Source organism: Pezoporus flaviventris, unplaced genomic scaffold (assembly GCF_033815535.1).
Source record: "Pezoporus flaviventris isolate CSIRO_AGI_PZ_B2104156 unplaced genomic scaffold, CSIRO_AGI_Pfla_v1 ptg000007l, whole genome shotgun sequence".
Lineage (NCBI taxonomy): Eukaryota > Metazoa > Chordata > Aves > Psittaciformes > Psittacidae > Pezoporus > Pezoporus flaviventris.
The window spans coordinates 39,618,517-39,646,166 of NW_026892555.1; the positions used below are offsets into that span (position 1 = coordinate 39,618,517).

At 42.7% G+C, this 27,650-nt stretch overlaps 2 protein-coding genes across 3 annotated transcripts in view; both read right to left on the reverse strand.

The window, feature by feature from the left end:
* XKR4 (XK related 4) overlaps positions 1–2,947 on the reverse strand; it is a 228,466-nt gene extending 225,519 nt beyond the window's left edge. The window contains exon 1 of the mRNA XM_061448472.1: positions 1,937–2,947. Coding sequence (XP_061304456.1) covers positions 1,937–2,775 — 839 coding nt within the window. The 5' untranslated portion in view covers positions 2,776–2,947. The remainder of the gene's footprint in view (positions 1–1,936) is intronic.
* Positions 2,948–10,086: 7,139 nt separating this feature from the next.
* RP1 (RP1 axonemal microtubule associated) overlaps positions 10,087–27,650 on the reverse strand; it is a 214,814-nt gene continuing 197,250 nt past the window's right edge. For both annotated transcript variants that reach the window (XM_061448476.1, XM_061448474.1), the window contains exons 53-59: positions 23,714–23,868; positions 23,506–23,581; positions 21,481–21,559; positions 20,979–21,261; positions 16,946–17,024; positions 14,037–14,112; positions 10,087–11,435 (exon numbers count right to left, since the gene is read on the reverse strand). In XM_061448476.1, coding sequence (XP_061304460.1) covers positions 11,366–11,435; positions 14,037–14,112; positions 16,946–17,024; positions 20,979–21,261; positions 21,481–21,559; positions 23,506–23,581; positions 23,714–23,868 — 818 coding nt within the window. In that variant the 3' untranslated portion in view covers positions 10,087–11,365. The remainder of the gene's footprint in view (positions 11,436–14,036; positions 14,113–16,945; positions 17,025–20,978; positions 21,262–21,480; positions 21,560–23,505; positions 23,582–23,713; positions 23,869–27,650) is intronic.

A 27,650-nucleotide genomic window follows, 5' to 3' on the forward strand; every position in this document is an offset into this window, starting at 1 on the left:
CAAACAATTCCATGGCTCTGTTTCACTGAAAAAAAAAACAACCAAACTATAAAACATATATAACGTCCTAACATGCCTTGTCAATTTAATATTCTGGTAGTCTTACACTAGTGTAGTCTTACACTACTGCACATAAAAGATGAAGAAAAGCTACATATGATCAAAAGAGGCTCAGATAGCTTTAAATATAGAGAACTAAGGGCTCCTGCAAGGAGAAATATTACGTTAAAAGAGACTGTGCTTCCTCAAAAAGCAAGCAGCTGGAGAGCATTAAATCCCAAGCACCACATTTGACAGAAGTGCTGTAAAGTATCATATCACACACTGCTCCACCCAAAGCCCTGCTTTTTGTGTTTGCCAATACAGTCACGATGCCAGACTTTGCAAAACTCTGTTCTGTGTCACCCAGCATGATACATGCTGTCTTCTATATGGATGAGTAATGAGTATCAGCATGAATTTCTATGTACAATTTGAGCCACTGTACCTACTTTTCTGTCTCTGCAGGACCGGGACTAAACATTACGTAAAAAACATCTCTTTCAGAAAGTCCTAAATTTAACTTGTGTTCAGCTGAGGAGGTAGAGCATAGAGGAGTATGCAAGCATTCAAGATCCAGACCAAAGCAACACTTCTAGTTCAAAATCCTGCTTTCCTCTCAAGTCATGTCATAGTTAGTATTGAGCACACCCATAAATTTAAGTTAGTTTTCCAAGTTTAGAAAACTGCAATTGTTATAATAAACCAACAAATTTAGAAAACGAAAGATACTTAGTTATAGTATCCCAGGATCTTCAGTCTATTATCTAGCAGCACTTGGATTACTTGGTGTTTAAAGTCCACAAGCAGAACTGAGCTGTACTGGAGACTGCGCTAACTGAGCAAAAGCCAGGCCCTATCCAAAACAGTGGGACAGAGATTAAAAACACCAGAGTTAAAAGTAGAGAGTAACAACAAATTAAACTCCTATGAACTAATTGGAGGGGGGAGAAGGGAGGGAGGGAAAAGTTTCCAAAACAGAAGCATGAGAGAATTCCTTTCCACACATCAGACAAGAAAACCTGAAGTATTTTCAGATGTTACCTTAGCACACTGTCCCACTCTACGACCTTCTTCAACATAGCATCTATTCCACTATCTTATATAGATAATTTAACTCGGTATATATTGTGCATTCTGAACTCTGCACTTTTCAGGCAGCACTAAATGTATTTGCAGGGCATTCAGCCTATGAATCTTTCCTGGAAATATGCTTAAAATACAGGAAAACATTACTTTTGTAAACTGTGACGTCACCTCCCTTTTCAGTAAGTGCCCTCCACAGCCTACATCAGCACATCCTTTCCATAGCACATATTACATCGCTTGTGGATGCTTTCGAGTGCAGCTACTCAAAAGTTCATATAGAAGTCATTTCCTTACTATACCTCACAGACAAAAAGCTCACGCATAGCAAGGAGCATATTTACAGGCAGCTGTGTACAACGGAACACAGCAACGGCTGTTCATTAACAGTTTCTGGAAGTAAACTCTTCATTGTCAGTGAAGTTCCCCGCTGGCGGCAAGTCTGTGCTGGCCACATGTGAGGAGACCGGGGGACGCACAAGGTTTTCCCCTTTTCCCCCGCCTGCTCCCTTTCTTTACTTCCCCGCGCAGGTTTCCCAGGAAGTTTCGGGCCCCTCCCGGGGAGGCGGTCCCCCGCGCGGCATAGTGCCTTCGGAGACGCGGCGGGGCCCCCCTCGACGGGGCGGAATACTCCGCGCCCGGGGCCACCACCGGTACCGCGGGGACCCGGAAACCCCCGAGTCCCGTCCCGGCGAGCGCTGTCCCGAGGAGGGACCCCGAGGGGACCGGCGGCCACAGCTCGCAGCCCCTCCTTCGGCCGCGGTCCCCTTCCCCGCGGCGAGGGGCCCAGGCCCCCCGGCCGGCTCCTCACCTCCAGACCTGCCCGAGCTGCAGGATGTGGACGAGCGACTGCAGGAGCCAGATGCAGAAGGCGCAGGACGCCGACCTGCCGCTGCCGGCTCGGGGACCGGCGGCTCCGCTGCCGGCGGCGTTGCTGCTGCTGTTGGTACTGCTGTTGGTGGCGTTGCTCTTGCTGGCGGTGGACGCCTGCCGCTGCGGCGTGCAGGGCCGGGCGGCGTCGATGTCCGCGGCCGCCGAGCTGCTGCTCACCAGCAGCTTGCTCTCGGCGGCAGGGCAGTGCCCGGGGGCGGTGGCGGCGCTGTCCTCGGTGCTGAAGTCGTGAGCGAACCAGCGGAAGCTGAAGACCTGCACGGAGAGGGACCCCAGCAGCACGAAGAAGAGAGTGAGCCCGAACCACCAGCGCTGGCCCCGCAGGTAGTAGTCGACCGCCAGCCAGATGTCAGTGCCCACGTCCGCGAAGTACACGGCCAGAGCGGCCAGGATCCAGAGGCAGTCCCACAGCGAGTAGCGCCGCTGCTCCCTGCCCAGCCGCAGGCACAAGGAGGACGAGCCCCCGCCCGAGCCCCGGGAGCCCCCGCCGCCACCCCCACCGCCGTCTCCACCTCTGCCGCCGCAGCAGCAGCAGCAGCAGCAGCGGGAGCCGCCGCCCGAGCCGTCCCCGCCGCTGCCGCTGCAGCACCCGCCCCCGGGCGCCTCGTCGTCGTCGCTGCCGCCTCCCGGCCCGGCGCCGGAGGGCAGCCCCGGGGCCAGAGCCTGCACGGAACCCGAGTGCTCGGAGTTCTGCAGCGGCGTGAACGCCACCTCGCCGCCCTTCTTCATCTTCCGCCGCCCGTCCGACTTCGCGGCCATGATGCTTCCCTCAGCCCCGCCGGAGAGCAAGCGGGAGCAGTGAGCGCTCCTTTATCCCGCGCCTCCCCCTGCTCCTCCTCCTTCGCCTCCTGCCTCCCGCCCTCCGCCGCGGACCAGCCGCTCTCCGCGTCCCCTGTCCACGCTTCGCGCCGGGCTGCGCGCCCGCGGGCGGCTCCTTCGCGGCGGCCGCTCCCGCAGCGCCGCCTGCCTGCGGGGAGCTGCGCTCAGCCCTCCCGCCCCACCGCCGCCTCCGCGGGGGCCGGCGGTGCCGGGGCCGCCGCCGCGCTCTGCCCGAACCGGGAGCAGGCAGGGCAACGCTGCCCGGAGCAGCGCATCCCGCCTCCCTCCGCCTCCCCGCCCGCCTCCTCCCGCACCCACCGCCGCCACCACCCAGCTGACTGACGCCGGGAAAGAGGATGACCTCATCCCTCTTCCCTCGCTGCCGCCGCCCCCCGCCCGGCACCGGCACCGGCACTGGCGCAGGGGCGGGGAAGGGGGCGCTCGGCCCCAGGGCGGGAAGGACCGGTGCGGCCCGGTGACGGTGGGGGGAGGCGGTGGTTTGGCGGCCCGGCCTAGAGAGGTGGGCGCGGCGGCGACAGGGCAGCGACGGCTTCGCGGGGCGAGGGAGCGGGTCGGCGGGGAGAGGCGGGGTGCGGCCGGCGCCCCCCGGGGCCGGCGCCGCGGGAGGGGCGCGGCGCTGCCGCCTCCCGGTGTCCTCGACGCTTTTTGGGGTGAGTCTGCCCGGACCGGACCGGAGTGGAGAGGCGGGACGCGAGGGGATGCGGACGGGGCGGCGAGGAGGGCGGTGGTCCCCTTTCACGGCCACCCGCCCTCGGGCTTCTCTCTGAGAGAGGGGACCCTCGGCTCGAGGGAGCCGCCGCAGCCCCGCCGCGCTGACAGGACCGGTAGCGGTGGTGATGCTTAGCCGAAACGCCCCGCCCGGAGGCACGACCCGCTCAGGGCGGGCGGCCGCTGCCGCGCTGTCCCGCAGGAAACGCTGCTGTAGTTCCCTCAACTTTGTGAAACGCGACTGCGAGGTGGAATTCAGGAGTTGCGCCGTGACTCACTGTCTTAAGAGGCGTTCGGGGGAAAGTGAGGAGACACCCGGGGAAATCGCGGTTTAGGCATAAAATTCACTAGGCGAACTCACGATGCCTTTCACCGCCCCCCACCCCTTTCTCCGCCGCTCCGGCTGCTCCCGAATCGCTGCCGCCCCTTTGAGCTCATCATCCCGGTATTTCAGCAGCGGAGGTGGCCCCGCCTGCCGCTTCCAACTTCGGCGGCGAGCGGCAGTGGCTGGAGGAATCCGTCCAGGGCGGAGCGGTCCCGGCGAGTATCCCGGAGCATTCCCCGCTGCCCTCGGAGCCCGGCAGGGGACGCAGGTGTACGGTGGCTACCCGGGCCCTGAAGGCCACCAGCCTCCTACCCCCGGGAGTTACCCGGTTCGCGATGCCCAGTGCCGGACACAGGGTTCGGCATGCGGATGGGGGGGCCGTTTGCCCTTTGGCCCCCTCTCTGTCCCCCTGCGTTTCCAAACGAACGGGATGAGCAGCCGTTTCACCCCTTTCAGGATTTTGGGGGAATGGTGTTTTTTTTTCGCCTCTGGAATATATTATAAGCATGCCCTTCCCCTCCTCCCCCCCCCCCCCCGAAATAGAGCAGTGAGATAGTTCAACCACCTTGCTCGAGTATCTTCATAAGAATGACAGTGAGATTACGATAGGGCAGTTTTACATTATGTGCCTAAATATAGCTCCTTCATGTCATGTCAACTTCATTAATGAAGAAGTCATATAGACAGCTGAAAAATATGCCTTCTAACTCTTCAATGTACATGGGAAGTATAAAGTTGCATTTTAGAAATTACCTTTTGCTGATGCATACCCCAGATTTCAAGAAAAGACTTCAGTGTGCATTACTGTATTATTCAGAGTGCTGAGCACACCAGACTCAAACTTTGGAAGGTGAAGAGTGCACTTAAAACTAATTTGGTTTGTTATTTTGCCTGTTATTACACATTACAAGAGTCTTTAATTACATCATCACATAATGGTTCTTAAATAATACACATTTGCTCCGCAATCTCTGTTACAGTGGTATAGCTGTACTTTTATTTCTGTTCCTTTTGTAACCCCATATTAATTTCATTCTCATTACAATCCCTATGATTTTTACTGCCTTAGACTTTTAATACAAATTGCTTCTTTCTTAAGGTATCTTTTAATAATTCAGTCAGCACCTCTATATAATACAATATATATTAAAATTACCTTGTCAGCAGAGAAAGTGCTTAATAATGAAGGTAATTTAGCTGCAAGTTGGTGGGTTTATATATACCAACAACTTTCCAGTGTTACTCTATTTATAGTTCCATCCCTAATAAAATGGTTTAGTGGGCACTTTAAGTTACTTTAATCGAGTCTGTTTGACATATACAGGTCTAAAAGATACTACAAATAGTTAGTGTCATGCATGAGTGGGGGTGAGGAAGCAACTAGAGCTGAAATGCTAACCTGAACTGTTTGAGCTGGGCACTCAAAGGTGTCAGATTCCAGGTGAGAATAAAATGGAGGAGATGGAGGTCCAACATACTAAAAGGCAGAAGGTACCTCTGAGCAATGCAGTAGGTATTTAAGAACATTAATGTTGTCACTTGAGCTGTACATTGCCTTCAGAGGTCATGGTAGCCTGCTTAAGGCCACCCACTGCTAGCCAGCTTGGAGGAGGTAACTTCTGGGGCCATGTTTCCCTACACCCTTTCCTTCCTGCCCCAGGGGTGGGACAGATTTCTTGGTGCATTTACCCTCAGCCACTTCACTCAGGGGCAGAATTTGACCACAGGGATTGATCCGTTGCCCAGGAAGACTCCAGTTCACCACAGCAGGCTTTAGGGCATACCTGTAAATACACTGGGCACTTTTAAGATGAAGCTGGACAGTATGCTGGGTCATCTAGTCTAAGTCATGCTTTGCTAAAAAAGGTTGGGCAAGGTGATCCTCGAGGTCCCTTCCAACTGGTATTCAATGATCTGAAAGGTGTTCAGTTTACCAGACATTTTTGCTGTGAGGGGAAGAGTTTTACACTTTCTTCACTATATTCTTCTGTTTTGTCTCATTCTCTCCTTGCCTTGCCTCTCCTCTCCTCTTTCTCCTTTCTCATTGTTTTTTCTTTTGCTTGGTTGTTTTGGTTTTCTCTTCTTGGATTCAGTTACTGTTGCATTTGTGAGGGCAATAATATCCTTTCACACTGATTATCATGTTAACAATAGCTGGCTGTTAAATGAAGGCAGTTCACTAGATGAACATTCAAACTTAAATTAAATTTAAAGTTACATGAGATTTCCAGGGCAATGTGTTCTGTTTTGGTTTCTCACTTAAAAGATAACAAATGGAAAGGATCCCAAATAATATGTAAGTGCTGAAGAAATTGCTTCCAAGAAAAAGAACCAAATTTCCTCTTTGTTAGACTGGCATAGCTTCTGTGGAGCTGTATTGGCGCCAGAAGAGTTTGGATACACAGAGTATACAAACCAGCCTGCATTCAACAAGCCAGTGTTGCTACTAGACCTCAGAAATTAGTAATTACAAAATATAATTGAAGGGCAAAAATGTGATTACAGACATCAATACATATTTTATAAACCAAGTACAGACACATTCATTTCTCATGTGAAGCTAATTTTTCTCTGAAGGAGATTTTATTCTTGGCTTCCTTTTTCTGTGCTTTTCTTTAAAGAAAACATTTTTATGAGTATCAGAAATACTGCTTTTGCTTTGTTCTGAATTGCACCTCCTGCTTCCCATTTCCCTCTTACAATATCATATCACCTTTGTCTACTTTAAGAATAACTTTTTTGTGTGTGTGCTTTTCTGGTTTTTCATTGTAGACTGCTATCAACTCAGACCTGAATGTCCAGAAACATACTTCTGGGTTCCAAACCTCTTATTTTTGAAGTATTTTTTACTTCTTCAGGTTCCTGGCAATGATACTTTTCCCAGTCTTTAGCTAAATTGTATAGAGTGCCCTATCAAAATACACTCAAGCTCTTGCTTGTAGTTCTCTCATTTTGCCATTAGAATATCATTATATGCTACAGGTCTAACGATTTTTTTGTGTGCATTTGTTCCAAATGATTCCCAAATCTATTTTCTTTTGTTTGGCAGTACTTTTGACTATTGCAGTTTGGTGCTTGATGTTTCTTTATTTTCTTCTAGCTCAGAGTACCAGAAGCATTAGAATGAGCTCATTGTACCTGGATTTGACACCCTATGGCAGTATTTTGGCAGAAAAGACTGTCTCTCTCACTATAGTCAGTCCTTGGTGAACAGTTCTGCATGACGAATGAGCTGTGCAGAGACCTGCTGTCCTGGCAGGGCTGGCAATGGGCCAGTCTCCTGCTAAGCAGAGCTGCTGAGCACCCCCCCTTAGAAATAATTGAAGTCCTGAGCCATAAGGAGTCCTCTGGTGATTTCTTCCAGAAGATCTGGTGAATCTCTTTCCCTTCCTTCCTCCCTTCCCTCCCTCCCTCCTTCCTTCCCTTCCTCCCTCCCTTCCTTCCCTCCTTCCTTCCTTCCTTCCCCCCTTCCCCCCTGCCTCCCTTCCTGTCTGCCTTTTCTTTTCTTTTCTTTTCTTTTTTTTCTTTTTTCTTTTTTCTTTTTTCTTTTTTCTTTTCTTTTCTTTTCTTTTCTTTTCTTTTTTCTTTTTTCTTTTCTTTTCTTTTTCTTTTTTTCTTTTTTCTCTTTTTTCTCTTTTTTCTTTTTTCTCTTTTTTTTCTTTTCTTTTCTTTTTTCTTTTCTTTAACTGCCTTCTGATACACATTTTATTTCTCTCCCTAAGGCTTCCAAAGCCTTTTCCTGCAGTGCTTCTCTCTGTCTTGATGTGAAGATATAAAGCTGGGGTTACCTGATGGAAAATCTGATGAACATCTCTTTTCTCATTCACCCCAGTGTAGTCTCACCATTATGACTTCCATGCATCTAATTTTAACTAGTTTTCTATGATAAAGCAGTGCCCTAAGGTTCATGTGCACATGAAATCAATTTCTTTAGAAGCAGCAAGTAAATTATTCTACAAAATGTTCACAAGTTTTAGATATTTTCATATCTCCATGTGTTATCCCATTTTTACCAGACAGACAGGAGCAGTCTCATGTTCACAAGCCTTGATCTTCACTGGGGACTTCAACCACCATGATATCTGTTGGAGGTGTAACACTTCAGGCCGTAAGCAACCCAGGAGGTTCCTTGAATGTGTTGATAGTAACTTCCTTCTCCAAGAGATAGAGGAGCCAGTGAGGATGGGGGCTATGCTGGCCCTTGTTCTAACCAGCAAGGAGGGGCTGATGGGGAATGTGAAGATCAAGTGCGGCCTTGGCTGCAGTGCCCGTGACATGGTGGAATTCTAGATTCTTAGTGCAATGAGGAGCAATCTCACTACCCTGATCCTTTAGGAAGACAGACTTTGGCCTCTTCACAATAATGCCCTGGAGAGAAGAGAGGCCCAAGAAAGCTGATTAATGTTCAAGGATCACCTCCTCCAATCTGAGGAGTGTTGCATCCCATCAAAGAGGAAGTTTGTCAAAAATACTAGAAAGCCTGAGTGGATAAACAAGGAGCTTCTGGACAAACTCTAACACAAAAAGGAAGCCTACAGAGGGTGGAAGCAAGGACAGGTAGGCTGGGAGGAATGCAGAGAAATTGTCCAACATCCAGGGATCAGGTTAGGAAACCTAAAGCCCTGAAAGAGTTAAATCTGCTGATGTGGCTGTGTTCAAGGCCAGGTTGGATGGGGTTTGAGCAACCTTGTCTAGTGGAAGGTGTCTCTGCCCATGGCAGGGGGTTGGAACACGTTGATCTCTAAGGTCCATTCCAACTCAAAGCATACTATGGTTATACTATGATTATCCTCCTCTAGCCACTGTCCTCTCACACAGATCTTCAAGGACAGGCTGCAGCAGTGAGAGGCAGCAGAAGGCAAACCCTTCTGTCCACTACAGAAGCCTTGCCTCTTCCAACTGGTTGAGTTATCTCACTACTCCTTCCAAGTCTCCCATGGGTGCCAAATGCCTGGGTTTTTTGTTGACTCAGGCAGTCTCTTTTCCATCCTATATCTCTATTCCATGCAGAGGCATCAGTGGTATCAGTATCTGCCCAGGCTCTTCATAGGCAGGGCATGGTGCTGGGAGTTAAAAAGCAAGGCAGCACCCTTGCTGTGCAGCAACAGCAGAGTGCACACAAGGTAGCATCTCTGCAATGTCTCTGTCTTTGGCCGGTAATTTTTGTCCAAAAATTGTCCCACTTGCAAGGGACAGAGATTAAGTGACTTCCACGCCAAACACAGCAGATATCACTGTACAGCATGTAGAAGAAGCAAGTCTGGAATTTGGCACTGGTCATAAGCTAAATATGCTAACTGGTGTGTCATCCGAGCAAGACCTGAGAAGGAGGTTCTTAGGATATTTCAGGTTTTCCTGTCAAAGTGTAATCCCCTTGTAATATGTGCTTCAAGCACCCATCTTAAACAGGGGAAGCTCAGGTTGGATATGAGGAAGAAGTTCTTTACTGTGAGGGTGATGAAGTACTGGAATGGGTTGCCCAGGGAGGTTGTGAATGCTCCATCCCTGGCAGTGTTCAAGGCTGGGTTGGACGGAGCTTTGGGTGACATGGTTTAGTGTGAGGTGCCCTGCCCATGGCAGGGGGGTTGGAACTAGATGATCTTAAGGTCCTTTCCAACCCAAACCATTCTATGATTGTATGATTCTATGGTGCTCTTGAAATGAAGCCCTCTGCTGTGGTGGTTCTGTTAGTGAAAGGGTCAAGGTATTTGCATGGTTCTGAATCCAGAGAAGCGAACTGAAAACCTGATTTGTACACTGTATAGGTAGAGAAAATAATTTTCAAATATGGAAGGGAGCTGCAGAAGGAAGGTATTCACTGATAATAATGAAAAACAGATTAGGAAGGCATTATTTACACTTGATAAATCAGAAATGGCATCAAAGAGAGCTAGTATTACAAACTATTAATGAAAGACATAATAATGAAACAAATCACATAATAGATCACAACAAAATGATTCAGTGTAATGAATACTGATGCTAAGTAAGTGAACTGTGTGCTCTGGGGATACAATTTCAAATCCATTCCAGTGTGTGTGGAAGATGTGTGAGCAGAAAGAGCACTTTTAGGAGAAACTCACTGTTCCATTGCTCACCCTGATCACATCCACACCTTGTATTAGCTCTCCCTCTGATGACGTATAAGGTAAATAAAAATGAAATTACCTGCCAAGACCCATTATATATGTGTTTATTTTTGTGTGTGTCAAAGTAGAAACTGAAATATCATCATCTATGAAGATATCAGCAAACATTCCTCATTTCACAGAATAGCGTGAGTAAATAAACATTAAGCATATGAAAAAGACAGCCAGGCAATGTTTCATCAGCACAGATTAGAAACTCATTTAATTCCTATAATTGTAGAAAGGACATTGCTGTTACAGAACATGGTAGTGTCTTGAGAGTGAAATGGGACTAAAATTCAGATCTTCACGCAGATTTTTATATTTTGGAGGTACTACAGAAGGAGCCTTTGATTAAACAGAGAGATGTCCTATGTAGCTTATACACAATATTAGTATTCTGGTCACACACATGAAACTTCAGGTGGTGTGCAAGTCGTGATTTGATTTCAGACTCATCTGTATCCTAAACCCTTCCTGAGTCAATTCTGGCAATTGTCAAAGCCTACCAAATCAAGCATTACTTTGTGCATTTGTAACTAAATATGTTTCTATTTATTGTGAATTTTCAAAAACAGTTTTGATTTTCTTTTTTTTGTTTTTTTTGAAAGTATTCACAGATATAGCACTGGAAAGACAGTTAGATGGGTAAGAATGGGCACTGCAAAAACCATCAAGCTGAGCAGGGTGCTGCCTAAGCCTGCTAGTAAATTATTGCAGTGTTACTGGTAACAGCCTCTCTTAAGAGACCTTTTGGATCCAAAGGGTCTCAGCTGAGGTTCTGGCTCAGCTACAAGATTTTACAATCAAATGTCAGTGGGAGGCTTACTGACACAGGGTGAATGCCTGAATAACAAATCCTTTATTACTTTCTGTTATGGTCTTATAAAAAAAGGAAGCAATATATGGGAAGGATGAAGAGTTGTGGAAAAGGATTTTGAGAAAATCTAAAGTTTAATAAATGCTGAAATTGAAACAGATTCATCAAATTAATAAATATTGACAGATTTGACCCATGAGCTAAATTTAACTTACCCACAAATTGCTACTGAAGCAAAAATGTTTGAGTATGCTACTACACTTGCCTACCATTATGAATGCTCAGATCAAGTTCACAGAGCCATGAGCAGATTTAAATTTCTGTTTTCTAAATTTCAGTCATGCAAAGTTTTGAGCATCTCTAATAGGATTGGAATGCAGTGTTCACATTAGACATGTTTAATTTACTGTGATGTTTTTAATACATTGTTTTGACATTCCTTCACAGCAATTATAATACCTTCAGAATTATAAAATACAAGTAAATCAGATCAGCATGAATTTGGGGAAACAACACACTCAGAAAGAATCAGAAATCAAGGAGCTGCGGATAAAGTTGCACTGTGGTGTGGCCGTCACTTTCATCCTCAGCAAGCCACCTTAAGGGAAAAACAAAAAGCTGTCACAGACAGGGAACATATAAAACTTAACAAACAGACAAATCATAAGAGCCTGCTTCTTCACCTTTGGATTTCTAGGAGACTTTTTACATTGGTTTATACAGAAGCAGTAACCAACCTGAAGAAAATGGTGGGGTTTTGTTGCTTTGGGGTTCTTTTAGTATCCATATATGCATAATTTAAAAATGAAATTAACTTTATAAATATATTTATGAAATATTTATTTTAAAATTTGGTCATATAGGTGACAAGTAGATTGTTTCATTGAGCAGCATGAAATCAGGATAATTTAGAGTAAGGAAATCTGTTCTTTTATAGCAGGTTGTTGTCCATGTATTCCATTTCAGGGACTGTTTATTTCTCATATCAACTTGTGGGTTCACAAAATACTGAGTTGCATGGTGGGCCTAAACCCTGCTCTGTAAGAGCCTATGAAGATTTTACTGTTGATGGCAAATAGCCCCAGTTCAAAGTTCAGGTAGATCGACGTTAACTGGAACCTATTTTCCAAAACTGGAACCTAATTTCCAAAGACAGTTAAAAAGCTTCTAATGCTTTTGCAAGTATTATGACTACTGGATGTGATGTCTACTGAGGAGTTAGTATGCGAGGGACTGACAGCCAATGTAGTGTTAATGTAGCTCACATCTGAAGCTGCGCCACTGAATAACTGGAAGATATATGGCTGAAGCTAAACAGTTCCAGGATGAAACACAACTAATCTGGGCAGATAAAAATGAATATCTTTTAAAGATAGCATTTGTACCGGAAGAGTTTTTTCTTTGTGTCTTTGTGAGATGAATGAACCTATTCCACATTTACACAGTAGGCTATGAGATGATACTGGAACAGATTGCCCATAGAGGTGATAGATGTGCCACCCCTGGAGACATTTAAAGCCAGGCTGGATGTGGTTCTGAGCAACATGATCTAGTTGAAGATGTCCCTGTTCATTGCAGGGGGGGGTTGGACTAGATGGACTTTGAAGGTCCCTTCCACCCCAAACTATTCTATGATTCTATAAGAGGCTCCATGTCTGAGCTGGAACAGGGATGTGAAACACAGTTTCCTGTATCCAAGGAGTGCCCCATAGCCTGTGGGTCACTGAGGTCCCTGGGGTGGATCTCCTAATCTCTTCTACTAAAACTGTTCCATTTTGAGCAAGTAGATATGCATTAAAGTAAGGATATGACTCTAACCCACCAAGGACTCAGTTAAATGTCCTAGCCAGCAGTCTGTAGAATCAATCTGTGTCAGTCACAATGATGTGATTCAAGTTCTTGCTCCAAATGGGTCTCTTAAATGCCTTTCTGTTTTTACCATAAGATTTTAAATAAAAATAATAAAAAAAAAAACCAGAAAAAATGTTGCAAGCTATCTTTTTTAAGAATTTTTCTCTGACTGGTGTGGTCTTATAACTCTTATAAGCAAAAGAAGTGGAGTGGAGTGACATCAACTGAAACTCATATCTATCTAGAAGATTAGATAGTACCTGAGCATGTGTTTGGAAGAAGTTTAATGAAGGGAAGTTTAATGATGTTGGAAGAAGTTTAATGTTGCTGAGGTTGGTAATGGCCTCATATTCTCATGACTTAGACTGCAGAGTGCAATTGACTATCCAAGAACTGAAAACAAATGTTCCTTTTTGGGTGCAGGGTTGGGATTTGGCTTCTATGAATTGTCAAGTTTACAGGAACATTTTGGGGAAGGATAAAATTAAATATTCTTGGCTACCATTTCTGCTTTCAGACCACTAGGTAACAGCCCTCTTTCTAGACATAGGGAACGTGTAAGTTTTCACGCTTGTCTGTTCTCCAAAATCTTTAAGCTGTCAACTGTATACTGTAGCAAACTGCCACTCGAAATGTACCTTTCAATTTAATTTCCAACTTCTGAAAATGTTTTGTTTCAGTTTGATGCAGAATGAAGTGGATCTTCTTTTTGTACATTAGAAGCCTTTTACCCCAGCACTCCTTTATCCAAGTAAATGTCTAAATTTAGATCATTACCCTCCATTACATTATAAAAATATTTCTTCTTTACCCTATTTGCTGAATATATCTTAGATCCATACTAAGCAGACACTGAAACAGAAGTATTTTAATATTGCTTTTGCTCAATAAAATATACTTTTTCTCCAGTTTTGTATCTATACTTCCATACCCTACCATCCTCCCACTACCACATACTGTGATTCCCTCCCATGCTTGTTTGCATACCCATGATATGCTTGTCAGAGCTATTTACACACTAATACTTGTGTAATGGTTCACCAGACAGCTTCTACCTCTTGGAAACGGAATGCTAATATCTTCTCTTGGCACAGGTACTAAATTGTGTCTCTCCCTCCTACAGTCCTCCAGTTATAATAACTTGGGAAAATATAGTGTCTTCCTCTGTTCTTGTGACAAATTAGTTTGAAGTTGGCCAAATGGTTCAAAAGTCACTGGGGATGGACTTGCTATGAACACAGCATGGTTAAAAAATTCTTACTGTTTTAGGAAACCAGAAGAGAAATAACTGAGAAACTAAAAAGACTACTACTAATTCTACAGAGTGCTGAAGAACTGATCTACTGACCTGTTACCGTTGAAGCAGTACACTGAATTCCTAGATGCATCTGTTATTTCTACTTTTTCCAGAAACCATCCACTTGCTGTAGAAGGGGAAAAAAAGAGCAAATTTAATATAACCAAAACACAAATAAAGTATAAGTTTTCTGATTTCATTTCCAAATCCTGTGTGGTTCAATACTTCCGAATGTATTCAATATGAATAATAAAACTGAAAAGTAGATGATTCAAATTACTACCAACTTGTCTCAGTTTTACAGAGAAGGTCTTTGATTTTTTTGACAGAAGATATAAAGGAATATTTTTATTACAACTTAACTCATTTTTTCATATTGAACAAAACAGGCAGCAAGACAAATGAAACAGAGTGCATGGTGATATTGAATACATTCTTGAAATCCCATTTTGCTCTTTTAGGTGCTCTGAAATGCACTCAAAGTACACCCCTGATAGGCTTTGATCTTTAACGTCCATCAAAACAATAAAAATAGGTAGACTTTATCAGTAGATGTAATTTATTTAATGATAACCCAAGCCCTTAAATAATAGGAAAGCAGAAATTCTACTACTCCTTTTTAATAAATATATTTACACTTCTATAAACCAAGTGATGAATCTGAACGCTTCTCATATCCATATTTCTCCAACAGTCATGATTCAGAGTAGCATCTCCATATAGGCCAACAATCATCTGTTGCAACATTAAGAATATATTTACTGTTCTGCTATAATCTCCTATTTTGCTGTGTGAAAAATACCTCCTTTCTTGTGCTATAGAATTTTATTTCATGGAATATTAAAATATGAAGAATTTAAAAATAAAACTTTATGCAGTGTTTGTGCTGACATCTTTAGTTGTGTTTGCCAATGTGAACACTTTATGACAACATTTAAAATCTAATTACAATTATATTGCTAGTAGCTGGAAACCTTTTGGTATCCTTTGTAAGTCCTAAAGATAAAATACTATTTTTTAGCATTATTTTGGTTTTCAAATGCTTGGAAAAATTACTAAGTAGGTTAAAACCAATAAAAATATTTTTATTTGCAAGTAGGCTAAAAGTGTAGTAGAAAATATTTGCAAATTATATCCATTTAGATAAAACCTTAAGGCATAATGATGTTCCTAACTTTTCATGGACATTTTCTAACAATTAACTAGTATAACTATGCCATAAAGGTGTCTACATTTTACATCTTCAATTCGGGAGAGTAATTTGTTGGTATTGTGAAATACTTTTGGAACTTCTTTGATGAAATCTTGTGAATGGTTTAATATATCATAGACTCTACTTGGAATATATGACCTTTCATGAAATCTCTGTAATTTGGAGTCAATATTATCAGCAATAAAAATTTAGTCTCTCAAATTTACATGGCACTTCACAAACAGATATAAATGCATGTTTGCTCTCTTGAAAAGTTTAAAAGCTAATGTTTTATCCTTTAGTGACAAAACTCCAACAGACCTTACTGAAATCTTCAGGTATGGAAAAATCTAGAGGCAGCTAGGAAAGATTAGCAAACAGATGAAACATTTCAAAGAGGTGTTATGTTTGAGAATGCTTATAAGAATAACAGCTGATGTGACAAAAGACACTTGGAGATAATTTCAGATAAAAATTCAGAGGAAGGTAGTCATGGATGTAAGATGAATCAACCTACATCAGCTGTGCTCAGAAGGCAGCATTAGTAGCTGAGACATTTATCAGGATACAGAAAGCAAAGATACTTATGTTGTTGAACGTTCAAAACCTAGGAAATAAAAATTCAACCTATATTTCCTCTGCAGATTTCTGTGAAGCTCTCACAATCATAGAAGTCTGCCAGTGTGGAGTTTCTTTCCCAGATCAATTCCAAATTATGTGATTGCATGTACAGCAGCTAACACAAATACGATGAAAGTCAACAGGAGTATTTTATTTATTATAGATCAACAGGTTTGCTGGGTTTTCCTTTTGAGTTTTTAATACCATAATATGTACAACTGACTGGGTAGTTACAAAAAAACCTGTTCAACTTTTGCCTAAATATGACCTGCTATTGGAGAATTTTGCTTGATTCATCCAAGATATGATAAGCCCTTGCTACCTATAGTGGCACATGTACTTAGGTAAATCAGGTTATATTAAACATAAACCTATTTCTTTCAGACACGTTAAGCAAAATTCACCTGACTATAATATCTCAATCCAACTGGACGTTTTTGAATCGAGTTGTACATCGCCTGCAAATTCTGTTTATATATTTATATATCTTTAGGGGGTTTTAGACCCACTAAATGTAAGCTCAAAATCTTATATGCCCTAGTCTCCTTTCTTATGTTTTTTGTAAAATTCAGGTTTTTAAGAGATTACGTGTAATACACTGTAACATAGAAACTGTTTCCATCATCATGTGTGGGTACGTACTGTAGCCAAAGCCTAACATCAGGGCAAGATCTGGTGCACAGTAGTTTTCTTCTAATAGTTTGACTTTCACAAGAAGAAAAGCTGTATGTCTATCAGAGGGAGCTACAGTATGCTATGACAAGGGTCCCAGCGTTGCCCAAACATTTCTTAGATAACGTTGAATGCATGGAAATTTTAGCCTGCAGTTTGAAAATTCAATCCTTTGTTACTTAAGACCTTTAATAAGAGGTCTTAAGAGGCTGAGCAATGTTAGAAGGATAAAGCCTTCTGAGGTTTATGCTAATGAGATCTCTGTTAGGAAAAAAAATAATCAAGGTAAAGTCAAGGGAAAAGTGATAGAGACAGAGGGGGTGTAAGCAAGAGGAGTCAAACTGACCTCATTTGTAAACAGATTTGTATTAGCTAGCTCTAGCTGTAGCATGACTTCAAAAACCTTTCCAAATGTCAGGCAGATCTTTAAGCAGAAGGTTTTTACAAGGCTAGTGAGTGCATGCAGTATACTCACCGAATCCTTTTCCATCGTGACCAATTTCAATCGAATGTAGGTTGCCCAAGTGTTTTGTCTTAATCTTGAATGTATCAACCTTTAGTATGAAAACACACTTGTAAAAAAAAATATATATACTGATGTCTGGAAACTTACACATTTGTTTAAGTCATTTCTGAGAGTAATTCAAATGTAATAATACTGATTCAAAATAGGTGGCTGACACCTCATATAGTTTATTCTCCTTACTGACAACCTGTGGTATAGATCCCCTCCTATTAGGTCTTAGTTTAAACATGAAAGATTAACTTTTCAACTTCTAGGATACTCCTTACCTCTTTCCTGCCTTTCATCTATCAGGCAAATATTTTTGCTCTCTTATGAATTCTCAACTGATACAAACTTCTAAAATGTTGTCGGTATACGATACATAATTATACATTCAAGAATGTAAAAGATAAACGCTTTTACTACATGTACCATTTTAATTTAAAATATTACCTTGTTTCATATTGCAGGGTTTTTTTATATTAGACATTAGACATAGAAGATATTTGACATATAGACATATAAGACATTTGTCATCACTGGCTACCCATTGACTTACCTGGATTGCTAACAAGATTTCTACGCACCTACTTTTCTTTTTCAAAGAGCAATGACAACTCCTGTATAGTACTAGGCAAAGGAAAATACTACTCAAGACACTTTCTTACTTGCCTATAGGTAACTAGGTTTATTAACCTCAGTATGTGTCCTGGGTTCAGCAGTAGCAGTCATTTTTCTCCTTCTTGGTAGCTGGTGCAGTGCAGTGTTTTGACTTTCAGCTCGGGAACAGAGCTGATAACAAGGATGTTTTGGTTTGGCCAAGGACTTTGTGAGCCTCGTGCTCTGCCAGGGGGGAGGGGAAGCCAGGAGGAAGCAGAGACAGGACACCTGACCCGAACTGACCAAAGAGGTATTCCATACCACAGCACGTCATGCCCAGGATGTAACTGGGAGTTAGCCGGAAGGGCTGGGAGACTGCAGGGTTGGAGGAGGTATCGGTCGGAGCTTGGTCGGGCTTGAGGGGCGAGTTATCGGTCAACTGGTGCTGAGGTGTTGTATTCTCTTCCCTTGTTATTTCCTTTATCATTATTATCATTGGTGGTAGCAGTAGTGATTTGTGTTATACCTTAGTTACTAAACTGTTCTTATCTCAACCCGTGGGAGTTGCATTCTTTTCGATTCTCCTCTCCGTCCCTCCGGGAGCAGGGGGAGGGCAAGAAAGGGGGGGGGAAGTGAGCGAACGAGTTACCTGACTGGGTTTAAACCACGACAGTTCTTTTTGGCGCCCAACGTGGGGCTCGAAGGGTTGAGATAACGACAGATCTGACCAGATTAATAGTCACTCATCACAATGACGATTTATTGGCTCTCAGAGTTGTTTCTCTTGATCTCACAGCTTCAGAATGTTGTAACTTATGTAGAGCCGGTATTTGCTGTGTTAGTGTTTATCAAGTGTGGGGCTTGGGCTAAGGTTCTTGTCTCACTGTGCTTTATGGCAATGGCTTGTAATACGGGTGGGCTCCAGCAGCAGGGCGGGACGGACGTGGCTGTGGACTTGTACCTGGCCGTCCGGCTGCTCTTCACCGTCCTGGCCCTCACCCTACTCTCCATCTTCGTGAGGCTGCGGGGAGCCGAGGGGGAGCGGCCCCGGGAGCCGGCGGCAGCCGAACCGGCCCGGGAGAGCGGCCCCGGGGACCAAGCGGCGGCGGGAGCGGGGCCGGAGGCCGCGAGGGGACGGCTGCGGGTGGAGGAGGTCGGGGCGGTCGAGGAGAGGAAGGAGGCGGCTGCCGAGCAGCGGGAGAAGGCGGCGGAAGAGCCGAGCCCCACGGCCGAGCCGAGCCCCGCGACGGCCGAGAGCATCCCCCGGAAGCCGCCCGCCGAGCCCCAGGAGGATGCAGGAGACCACGCAGCATTTCCCAGCAAGGCAGAGGAGGAAGAGCTGGACTCAGGAAAAGAGAAGCTGGCGGTGGGAGAGCCGGCAAGCACAGCAGCTACACCAGCCCCAGTGACAAGTACAGCAGCATCAACTGAGAGTTCTGAGGGTTTTGAATGGCCTTTGGGTATCCTTGGGACCTGCCTGCTGATTGTGATGGGGATCAGCATGTTGGCACACATACAGACTGTGTTCTACCCACAACCATTTTGTCTGATCTCAAAAGTTAAGCAGAGTCAGGTTTGGGTCTTGTCTGGGATTAGACGACAATATAGGGGGACCAAGAGGTTTTCCCCAAGGCTGGAGAGTCATGAGTGGCAGGGTGTGTGGGACAGTATGGGCAAGTATCTAGTCCACTGGGCCCCTCCAGTGCTTTGGAAGCGTCGGAGATGGAAGGCAGCTGTATGGAGTCCCCAGCAACAAGCTGCAGAAACTGCTGAAGGGGACAGTGAATTATTTTAAGCCTGGTGGGCCCATGGCACTTCAGGCCATCAGAGCAGAGATGCAACACAGAGATGGACTCATGATCGAGGGGTGGACTTAGCAATGGACACTATTGCCCAGGTTATTCACAAGTGTGAACACTGCACACAGTCTCTCCTGCTCTGGAAGACTGTTACAAGAGGTGAAGCCTGGCATCATGGACCAGATGGACTCAGCAGCTTTATAGGGACTGGTCCATGCACTAAGATAAGAGTGCACTGAGATAAGAGTGATGGTATATTGAAAATGTGGGATCTGAGCATGAAGTGAATGGTATGGAATAAGGGGTGGATAATGTCCTGGGTTCAGCAGTAGCAGTCATGTTTCTCCTTCTTGGTAGCTGGTGCAGTGCAGTGTTTTGACTTTCAGCTCGGGAACAGAGCTGATAACAAGGATGTTTTGGTTTGGCCAAGGACTTTGTGAGCCTCATGCTCTGCCAGGGGGGAGGGGAAGCCAGGAGGAAGCAGAGACAGGACACCTGACCCGAACTGACCAAAGAGGTATTCCATACCACAGCACGTCATGCCCAGGATGTAACTGGGAGTTAGCCGGAAGGGCTGGGAGACTGCAGGGTTGGAGGAGGTATCGGTCGGAGCTTGGTCGGGCTTGAGGGGCGAGTTATCGGTCAACTGGTGCTGAGGTGTTGTATTCTCTTCCCTTGTTATTTCCTTTATCATTATTATCATTGGTGGTAGCAGCAGTGATTTGTGTTATACCTTAGTTACTAAACTGTTCTTATCTCAACCCGTGGGAGTTGCATTCTTTTCGATTCTCCTCTCCGTCCCTCCGGGAGCAGGGGGAGGGCAAGAAAGGGGGGGGGAAGTGAGCGAACGAGTTACCTGACTGGGTTTAAACCACGACAGTATGGAAGACAGTAGATGGGTAAAGAACTTTTAAAAAATATTCACAGACATCCTGGATGAAAAATGCAAGTAAAAAGATGTCTAGTATTGCTGGAGATAATGAGGTAGATTGCATAAGGAAGATATTTTAGCTGGAGTTTTAATTATTCAGTCATTACCTTTCAAGAAGTCCATGGCAGAAATATATGGAAAATATGTTTATTTCTTGCTACATAAGGGTAACCATCATTATACTCCATGGAAAATGGAGGAATTCTTTTGCTAGATTAATGTTTGTTAAAATAGAACGTTCTGATAAGGTACTAGGACATCATGCAGAGAACTGTCATTCTCATGCAAATATCTGTACCTGAACCAGGGGTCTCTGAATAGTAGCCTAAAGCATGATGGATATCAGAATCAGGTTGATGTGCATGGTTCCACTTTATCTGGTTATAGGCTTACACACTCAGTGAGGCTCACAGCACCAGTTTCCATGGTAAAATAACATGATGGGGTGTAAGAGACTGATGTACTCTCAAGCACAATATTCAAAGTTTGTGCAACAGTGATGGATATTGCACATATGTGCACGTGCACAAGCAAGGCATGTTGTGCATTTCAGATCAAGAAAATGCATAACTTGGCAAATGAGCAGGTGTAATATGAAGATGCATTTGGGACAGAGACAGGAAAGCAACAGTTAGCTAGATATGGACACATCCTATAAAATGTATGGACTCACCTTTCCTCTTTCAAAGGGGTCTTGATGCTCCAGTGACTGAGAGAGTTGAAATACCTCAGATTTGTCCTCATTCCCAAACAAAATAATGTGCACCTTGGCATCAGTCCCTGCTCCCCTTTTGTCACCTGTGTATACTTTAATAGTATACTCTGTCAGATTTCTTGCTTGACTTCTGTCTTTATGTAAGTTATTTCTGTCATTCTTTTTTTTGTCTTCTTCAATAATAAAAGTTACTGGGATTTCTCTCTGTATTTCTGCCTTATTTTTACCCACAAAAAGAGCTCTGAAAAACAAAACCATGTTTTTGTGGTAAGGAAATCATATGTTAAATAAGATAAAAAAAAATCCTGTGAATTTATGTGGGACATTTAAAGATAGACTGATTTTAAAAATATCCATTGACTGAACCACTCTGTGACAGTTATTTTAATTCAATGCCTGCTTAGTGTTTTCAACTATTGTACTATAACTAAAAAATGACTAGCTTTACCAATATACTTACTCATTCACTTCAAATACATAGATAGGATGCTCCTTTGCAGCTTCTTTCAAATGCAATTTTTTGATGTCCAGTTTGCAGTCTACAAAGGAGGAAATAAAGTATAGTGAAAACGTTGTACTGTATGTCAGGGAATCAGGTAAAGTCTGCCATAAGGATGACTCCAGAAGGACACCTCCGTGAGGACACTCTCCACCAATGACTACTGCAGACCCTGAGGGACACCCTCCATGAGATATCACCATGAGGGCAACTCCATCAGGACACCTCCACGGGGTACCTTCAAGGGGATGACTCCAGAAGGACACCTCCATGAGGACACCCACCTCCAATGACTACTATGGACTCTTGGGGGACAGTCTGCTCCGATACCAACTACAACCCCTGAAGGACTCCCATCACCAACGACGATGACAGCCGATCCCTGGGACACCTCTGGATCCACGGTGGTGACTCTCCCTCTCTCTCAATCTGCACCTCTAATCCTTGCTTCGTTTCCTACCTTTTTTCCAATCTGTCCTATTGCTATCCCCTTTATTACAATAACTTCTCTTTTTTATAATAACTGTCTCTTTGTAACAAACTTACTAACCGATTACGGTGCTTGACCTTGTTTCTGTCTTAATTTCCCTCTTGGGATCATGACCTGAAACAGGGTCTGGCACTGGGGTTTTCCCCAGTTGGACCCTGACAGGGGCTTATAGGCATGTGGTCTATATAGACATGCTGTCAATAACACTGGCCTCAATCTCTTACCACTAGTTAGTCATGAAGACTATTAATTTTCCATTCTCTTCTATTATTTTTCCCTTCAGTCCTTTTCAGCAAGCTACATCCTAATATCTTTTACTTACTATCCAAGTTCCTTTAATTCTGCCAAGAGGAGTCTAACTTAATGGGCTCAGGCTACTCAGGAGACCTGCCTGGACAGTGCACGGAGAAAGACAGAAACTTCAGGAAGGGATCTTGAATCACTTCATCTTAAAAACCTGCTCAGATACTGGAAGAACCATAAATGCATTAGAGCAACACTCTACCCGATGTGACCAGTCCCGCAGTGTGTACATCACCTTATATGCTAAACAGCTTTTGTGTTTGGGGTTTTTTGGTTCCAAATCTTGTTCCAAGCTAGTCTTAGTCCAAATAAGTCTAGACACAATATGGACACCCTTACTGATCTAAAGTATTTTCTCATCTAACTCCTTTGGAAGAAGTGTATTATACATCTGCCCAATACTTTCTTCATTACACACAGAGCCAATCAACCCCAAAGTCCCTCCTTTGTCAATCTTACTTTCAAACCTGACTGGAAAACCCTTGCCTGTCACACTGTCTGTGGTGCCCTTTAGCAATTGCCATGTTCAGTGACTGTGTCAGATACATGGCCATAGTTAACTTTCACAACTGAAACTGTGAGAAATAAAAGTAGTGAGCTATATGCCTTGTTCTCTAATGGCACCATGTGTTAATTTACAGTTCATTATCTGAATATTCCTTAGTAGCCATCCTAAAGGTGAGGCAAAGAGATCATAAAATCATAGAATCATAGAATTTTAATGAAATTCAGTGACAAAACTTCTGATTGCATAATAAAGTTAAAATCCCCCTCTGAATGTCACAGGGAGGAAACAGAACGGGCAAGGAAAACAATGAAAATAAATGAATGACAGAAGGAAAATTAAACAATATCATTTTCTTATGTGAGTTTTAATTATTCTCCTGGTTCATTTATTTAATAAATCAGATATTAATTGCAGAATATAATTATTCATCTTAATTGTCTGTTTTTCTTTCTTCTATGGAAAGGAATAGTTTACTTTCTTGATGAAATAATGATACAGCCTTTAGATCCAAGGATTTTAACATGTCAAAATATAGGAGTTTGCTTTACAAAATAGTAAGTTTTAGCAAAAAGAGTCAAAGGAAATTAATCAGGATTTAACTCTGGCAATAATTTCATTGCTTTTAATGGGAGGCTAGCTTTATGATTCACATAATTGACTTTAGAGAGCAGCAAAAGTACTTTACCTGTTTTACTGCTGAACACAAGAACAACTTTATCCAGTTCTCCCAACTCCACAGCATCCACGGTAACTAGAAATGACTAAAATAAAATTATTTAGCATTAAAATCTTAAACTATATTACTGAAGTGTATAGAAAGATTTGAAAACAATACATAGGAATTACAAGAATAAATTAAAGAATAAATTTTAAAGTACTTTAAGACAGAGTACCTCTTTGTCCTCTCCCTGCTGGACATTCTGCAACGACCAGAGAAGGGATCTGTCCCCAGTGTCGCCATGAGTACCATATATACATGCAGTCATATGTAACAAATTTCTCTCACTCAAAATATTTCTAGAAAATACTGTAAGATGATATGTAACCACTGAAATACCAAGCAGAAAGAGATATTATCAAGACTGTGCCACAACCTTGCACAGGTATTTGACAACATAGCAATGTGCAGTCACATGTAATTAAAATTCATATTCTCAAAAATGATAGTAAATTTTTTTTCTATTTTTTCCATAATTTTGTCTTGTATCTATAAATATTGGTGATACTGAAAACTTTACATTAAGCTAGAGAAATGAATGCCTATGCCTGAAGTTGTTCGTAATAGCACATTATGGAAAAAATACGAGTCTGTTGCCTTTTACTATTTATGTTGAACACCTAATAGATAAAATCCTAACAGGTCTCAGACAATCAATTACTTTTGGGATCTTTACAAAGAGTAACTTTGGCTGGGAAGACAAGTCCTTCAGATTTCATCATCTAAGAGATGGAGAGAGAAGCTCCTAGCATGGAATTTGGAGCTACTGCTACTGCTTTGAACTTCAATATGATGGAGCACAACCGCTGACTATTAGAGGTTGCTCGGGAAGAAAGGTCTATCTCAGCTGAAGCCACCCATAAATTTGTGTTGTTTGTGATTTAGGTAGTGCTTATAGCTATTTAATTGAAGACAAGATGACATCTGTACACCTTTGAAAGTACACAGGGCAGCTGTTTATATTCATTTGCATTTTACTTATAGAAACAAATGATGTGACAGTCCTGAATATTTACCTCTTTTAATAACCTAATCATCTCCTTTTTATTCCTGGAGATGCCACGGTGGAAGGGCGTGAGCCCTGACCTTGCAAAAGGCTTCTATAGAATGAAGCTCTTCTCAGAGCTTAGATCAGTGAGACAGCTATCCCATACAGGACTGTGGGCATAAACTGATTACTTGCATCCTTTGGAAGTCAAAAAGACAAAGTCCAGGTAAAGCAGATAACAAGCTGTTATCAGCTTTCAAATCTAATGACCATCTAAAATACTGAGTTCAGTAAAAGAACCACCTCTGTTCTATGGTCTTTGCCTGCTGCAGTTGAGCAGGTGCATGGAAAGAAATCCATAGTGCAAAAAAGGGTATTTAGTTTTACCTATAAAGGTTAAACTTAGTAAAAGCCGAAGTAGTAGGGGATACAGCTAAGTTTGAAAAGGAAGTAAAAAAACTGATGCTATGTAAAGAGCAGCAAATCATGGCTTCGTAAGATACAAAAGTTTAAATACAAGGACTGTATGGAATATGGTGGGTAGTGGTATAATGAAGATGAAGAATCAGGAAAGGAAACTGTGTATTTGGTAAGGGGTGCTATGCAGCGAGTGGGTCACTACACAGAACAAAGAAACCTGTGCAGTGTTATTATTTGCTATAATTCTGATTTTCTGAACATTTTATTTTACTTGACCTCTGTTTTGACAGTCTCCCAGATCTGAAACTTGAGAATTGAAGCTGGACCAACCTAAAACAAGTGAAAGGATCGCATTTGGAAGTCTTGTTTGTTGGATCCCTGTGTCAGAGAGCAGCAAGAGTGGGCCTGTCCCATGAACGTGGACAAGACAGGAGCTGAGCAGGACCCCAGTGCAAGCAGTTCTTTCACTGACTGAGCAGCAGTCCTGTGGTATCTGAGTGTGTAAGGCTGAGCTGTTAACAGTCCCATATGCAGCAAACAGTGAAAAAGATCTGGGAATCATCCTGGTGATCAAGATGGGAACAGCAGGAGAAAGGACCAGACACAAGACTGAAAGTAAGGCTACAACGCAGTTCCAAGGTTTATCCAGAAGACAACATCAGAGGGAGGACTAGCACGTCTGGTGTAGCTCAGGCATGATCTGAAAAGGACACTCTGTGCCCATTATGGCTGGAGGTTCCAGGTGAGTCTGGCTAAGGCAAGTAAGATCTATTGTCTTACTGTGGCCTTAACATGCTGAATTAAATGAATTTTGGATCAGATTATACAGTGGATAGAACAGGCAGAGTACCTTGTACACAGAAGGGCAATTGGAGGAGACTAAAGGCTAAAATGTTCAAATGGTAGTCTTTTTCAGGGGATCACACCATAATAGTGCAAATGTGGGCAAGTAACCTTTTATCTCTGTAGTGTATTGAATAGCTTGGAAAGATAAAAGATGAAAGAAATCTCTGAACAGAAGTTTACATATAATGATAACATATATGAATGTTGCATCTCCATTAATTTTATAAAATTCTAATGATTTCATAATCTCAGTGGGAATTATTGGCTTTGTGTTAACTTTGTGGAAATAGCTATTTGAAAGTAGCATAATACATCTTTTTTTCACCTGTTTGTTATTTAATTGTTTTGCCTTAAAAGCTATAGTACTGCAAAATTCACTTTCTGTACAGACGTGTATGAGAGGGAAAGAGAACACTGTTTCATCCTGGGGGATCCTTGAGGTGCAAGCATCTCAAAGGAAGGTATAGTGAAGAGGAACTATTTATTTATGTAGTCAGCTGGAGGCCTCTCTCCATTAATATACCCAAAGGCACAGGAGTGCATAGCCATATCTAAGGGTCTGCACAGTACTTTATCAACTGTTTTGGTGGTTTCAATTAGCTATTAGTATATGCATCATCAATATCCCAAATACAAAATAAGGAAAAGATAACTAAGAGGTGAAATACTAAGGCAGTCTATGAGTGACAGAGCTGTATCTGAAATTGAACAGCACATGGCTTCTGGTTAAGGTGATTAGAATCAGCCACTTTCCATTCCAATTAACACAAGATTGGGTTTGCTTTTAGCTGAGAAAAAGAAAACCAAGAAAAAAATAGATTAGATTTAGAGAGCTGACAGAAAAGCAGATCTGTTTTGTACCATAAATTTCAAGTCAGTGTGTAAAGGATCCCTTTGAGCTCCATGTATGCCACCTGCTGTGGAGCTGCTTAGAGCTTTCTTGGACATAAAATGGCAAAGATTTGGGAGAATATGTTTTTTCACTGTCCTATTTTTTTTTTCCCCACTGTGATTACAAATCCCTCCTTGAAGACTTCTAAAGCATGTATGGGAAGAAATAAGTGCAACAGATAAGCTATTTTGTTTGGTTGGCTTTTCTTTTATCTAAACACATAGGTAATATAATACCTATTCCTTTTTTTGAGATTTGTTTAATCTCTTGATCTCAAGCATTTTACAAAGAATTAAATATTAAAAAAGAAAAAAAAAATAAGGAGATTTATTTTTTAACCTAGAGGTCAGTGATAGAGCCAGAGTCCGAACCAAGATCATGAGGGTTCCAGTCTCACTGGCCATTTATCACGCACACTGCATCTCTCTCTCACCATTTCAGTGTGCTAGTAATGTATCCTCAATATTTCTGCATGTGACAGCAATAAGGCTTTTGCAAAGGGCATATTTATGTGCTTTATGGTAATCTGAAGGTCCTCTTTGTTTCAATCTTGTGTATGATGGAAGCCATTAAGCCCTGTTCTGTACCTGTACTGTACAAGTCTTCAAGTGAAAATAACGTCTCTAAGCAATATAAAATCTAAACCCTAAATAGAAAATTTAAGTTTTCAGTTGCAGGCAATTTATGAAAAAAAAAAACAACAAAACAAACAAAAAAAACACAAACAACCCTAAAGCGCTTTTAATTCTACTGAAATTATTCTCATGCTTACATTTAGACACATGCAAACACCTCACTGAAACAGAGCCATAAATTCCAGTCCAAAAGCATATTTGGGTTAGTCATTTAACACCTTCTTCGTCACTCTTTGGATGAGCTGACTTATTCTTTACTAAGGAAACTCATTTGTTTTCTGCTTAAAACTCAGGCACAAATAATTTGAATATTAAATATCATTATTTAGTC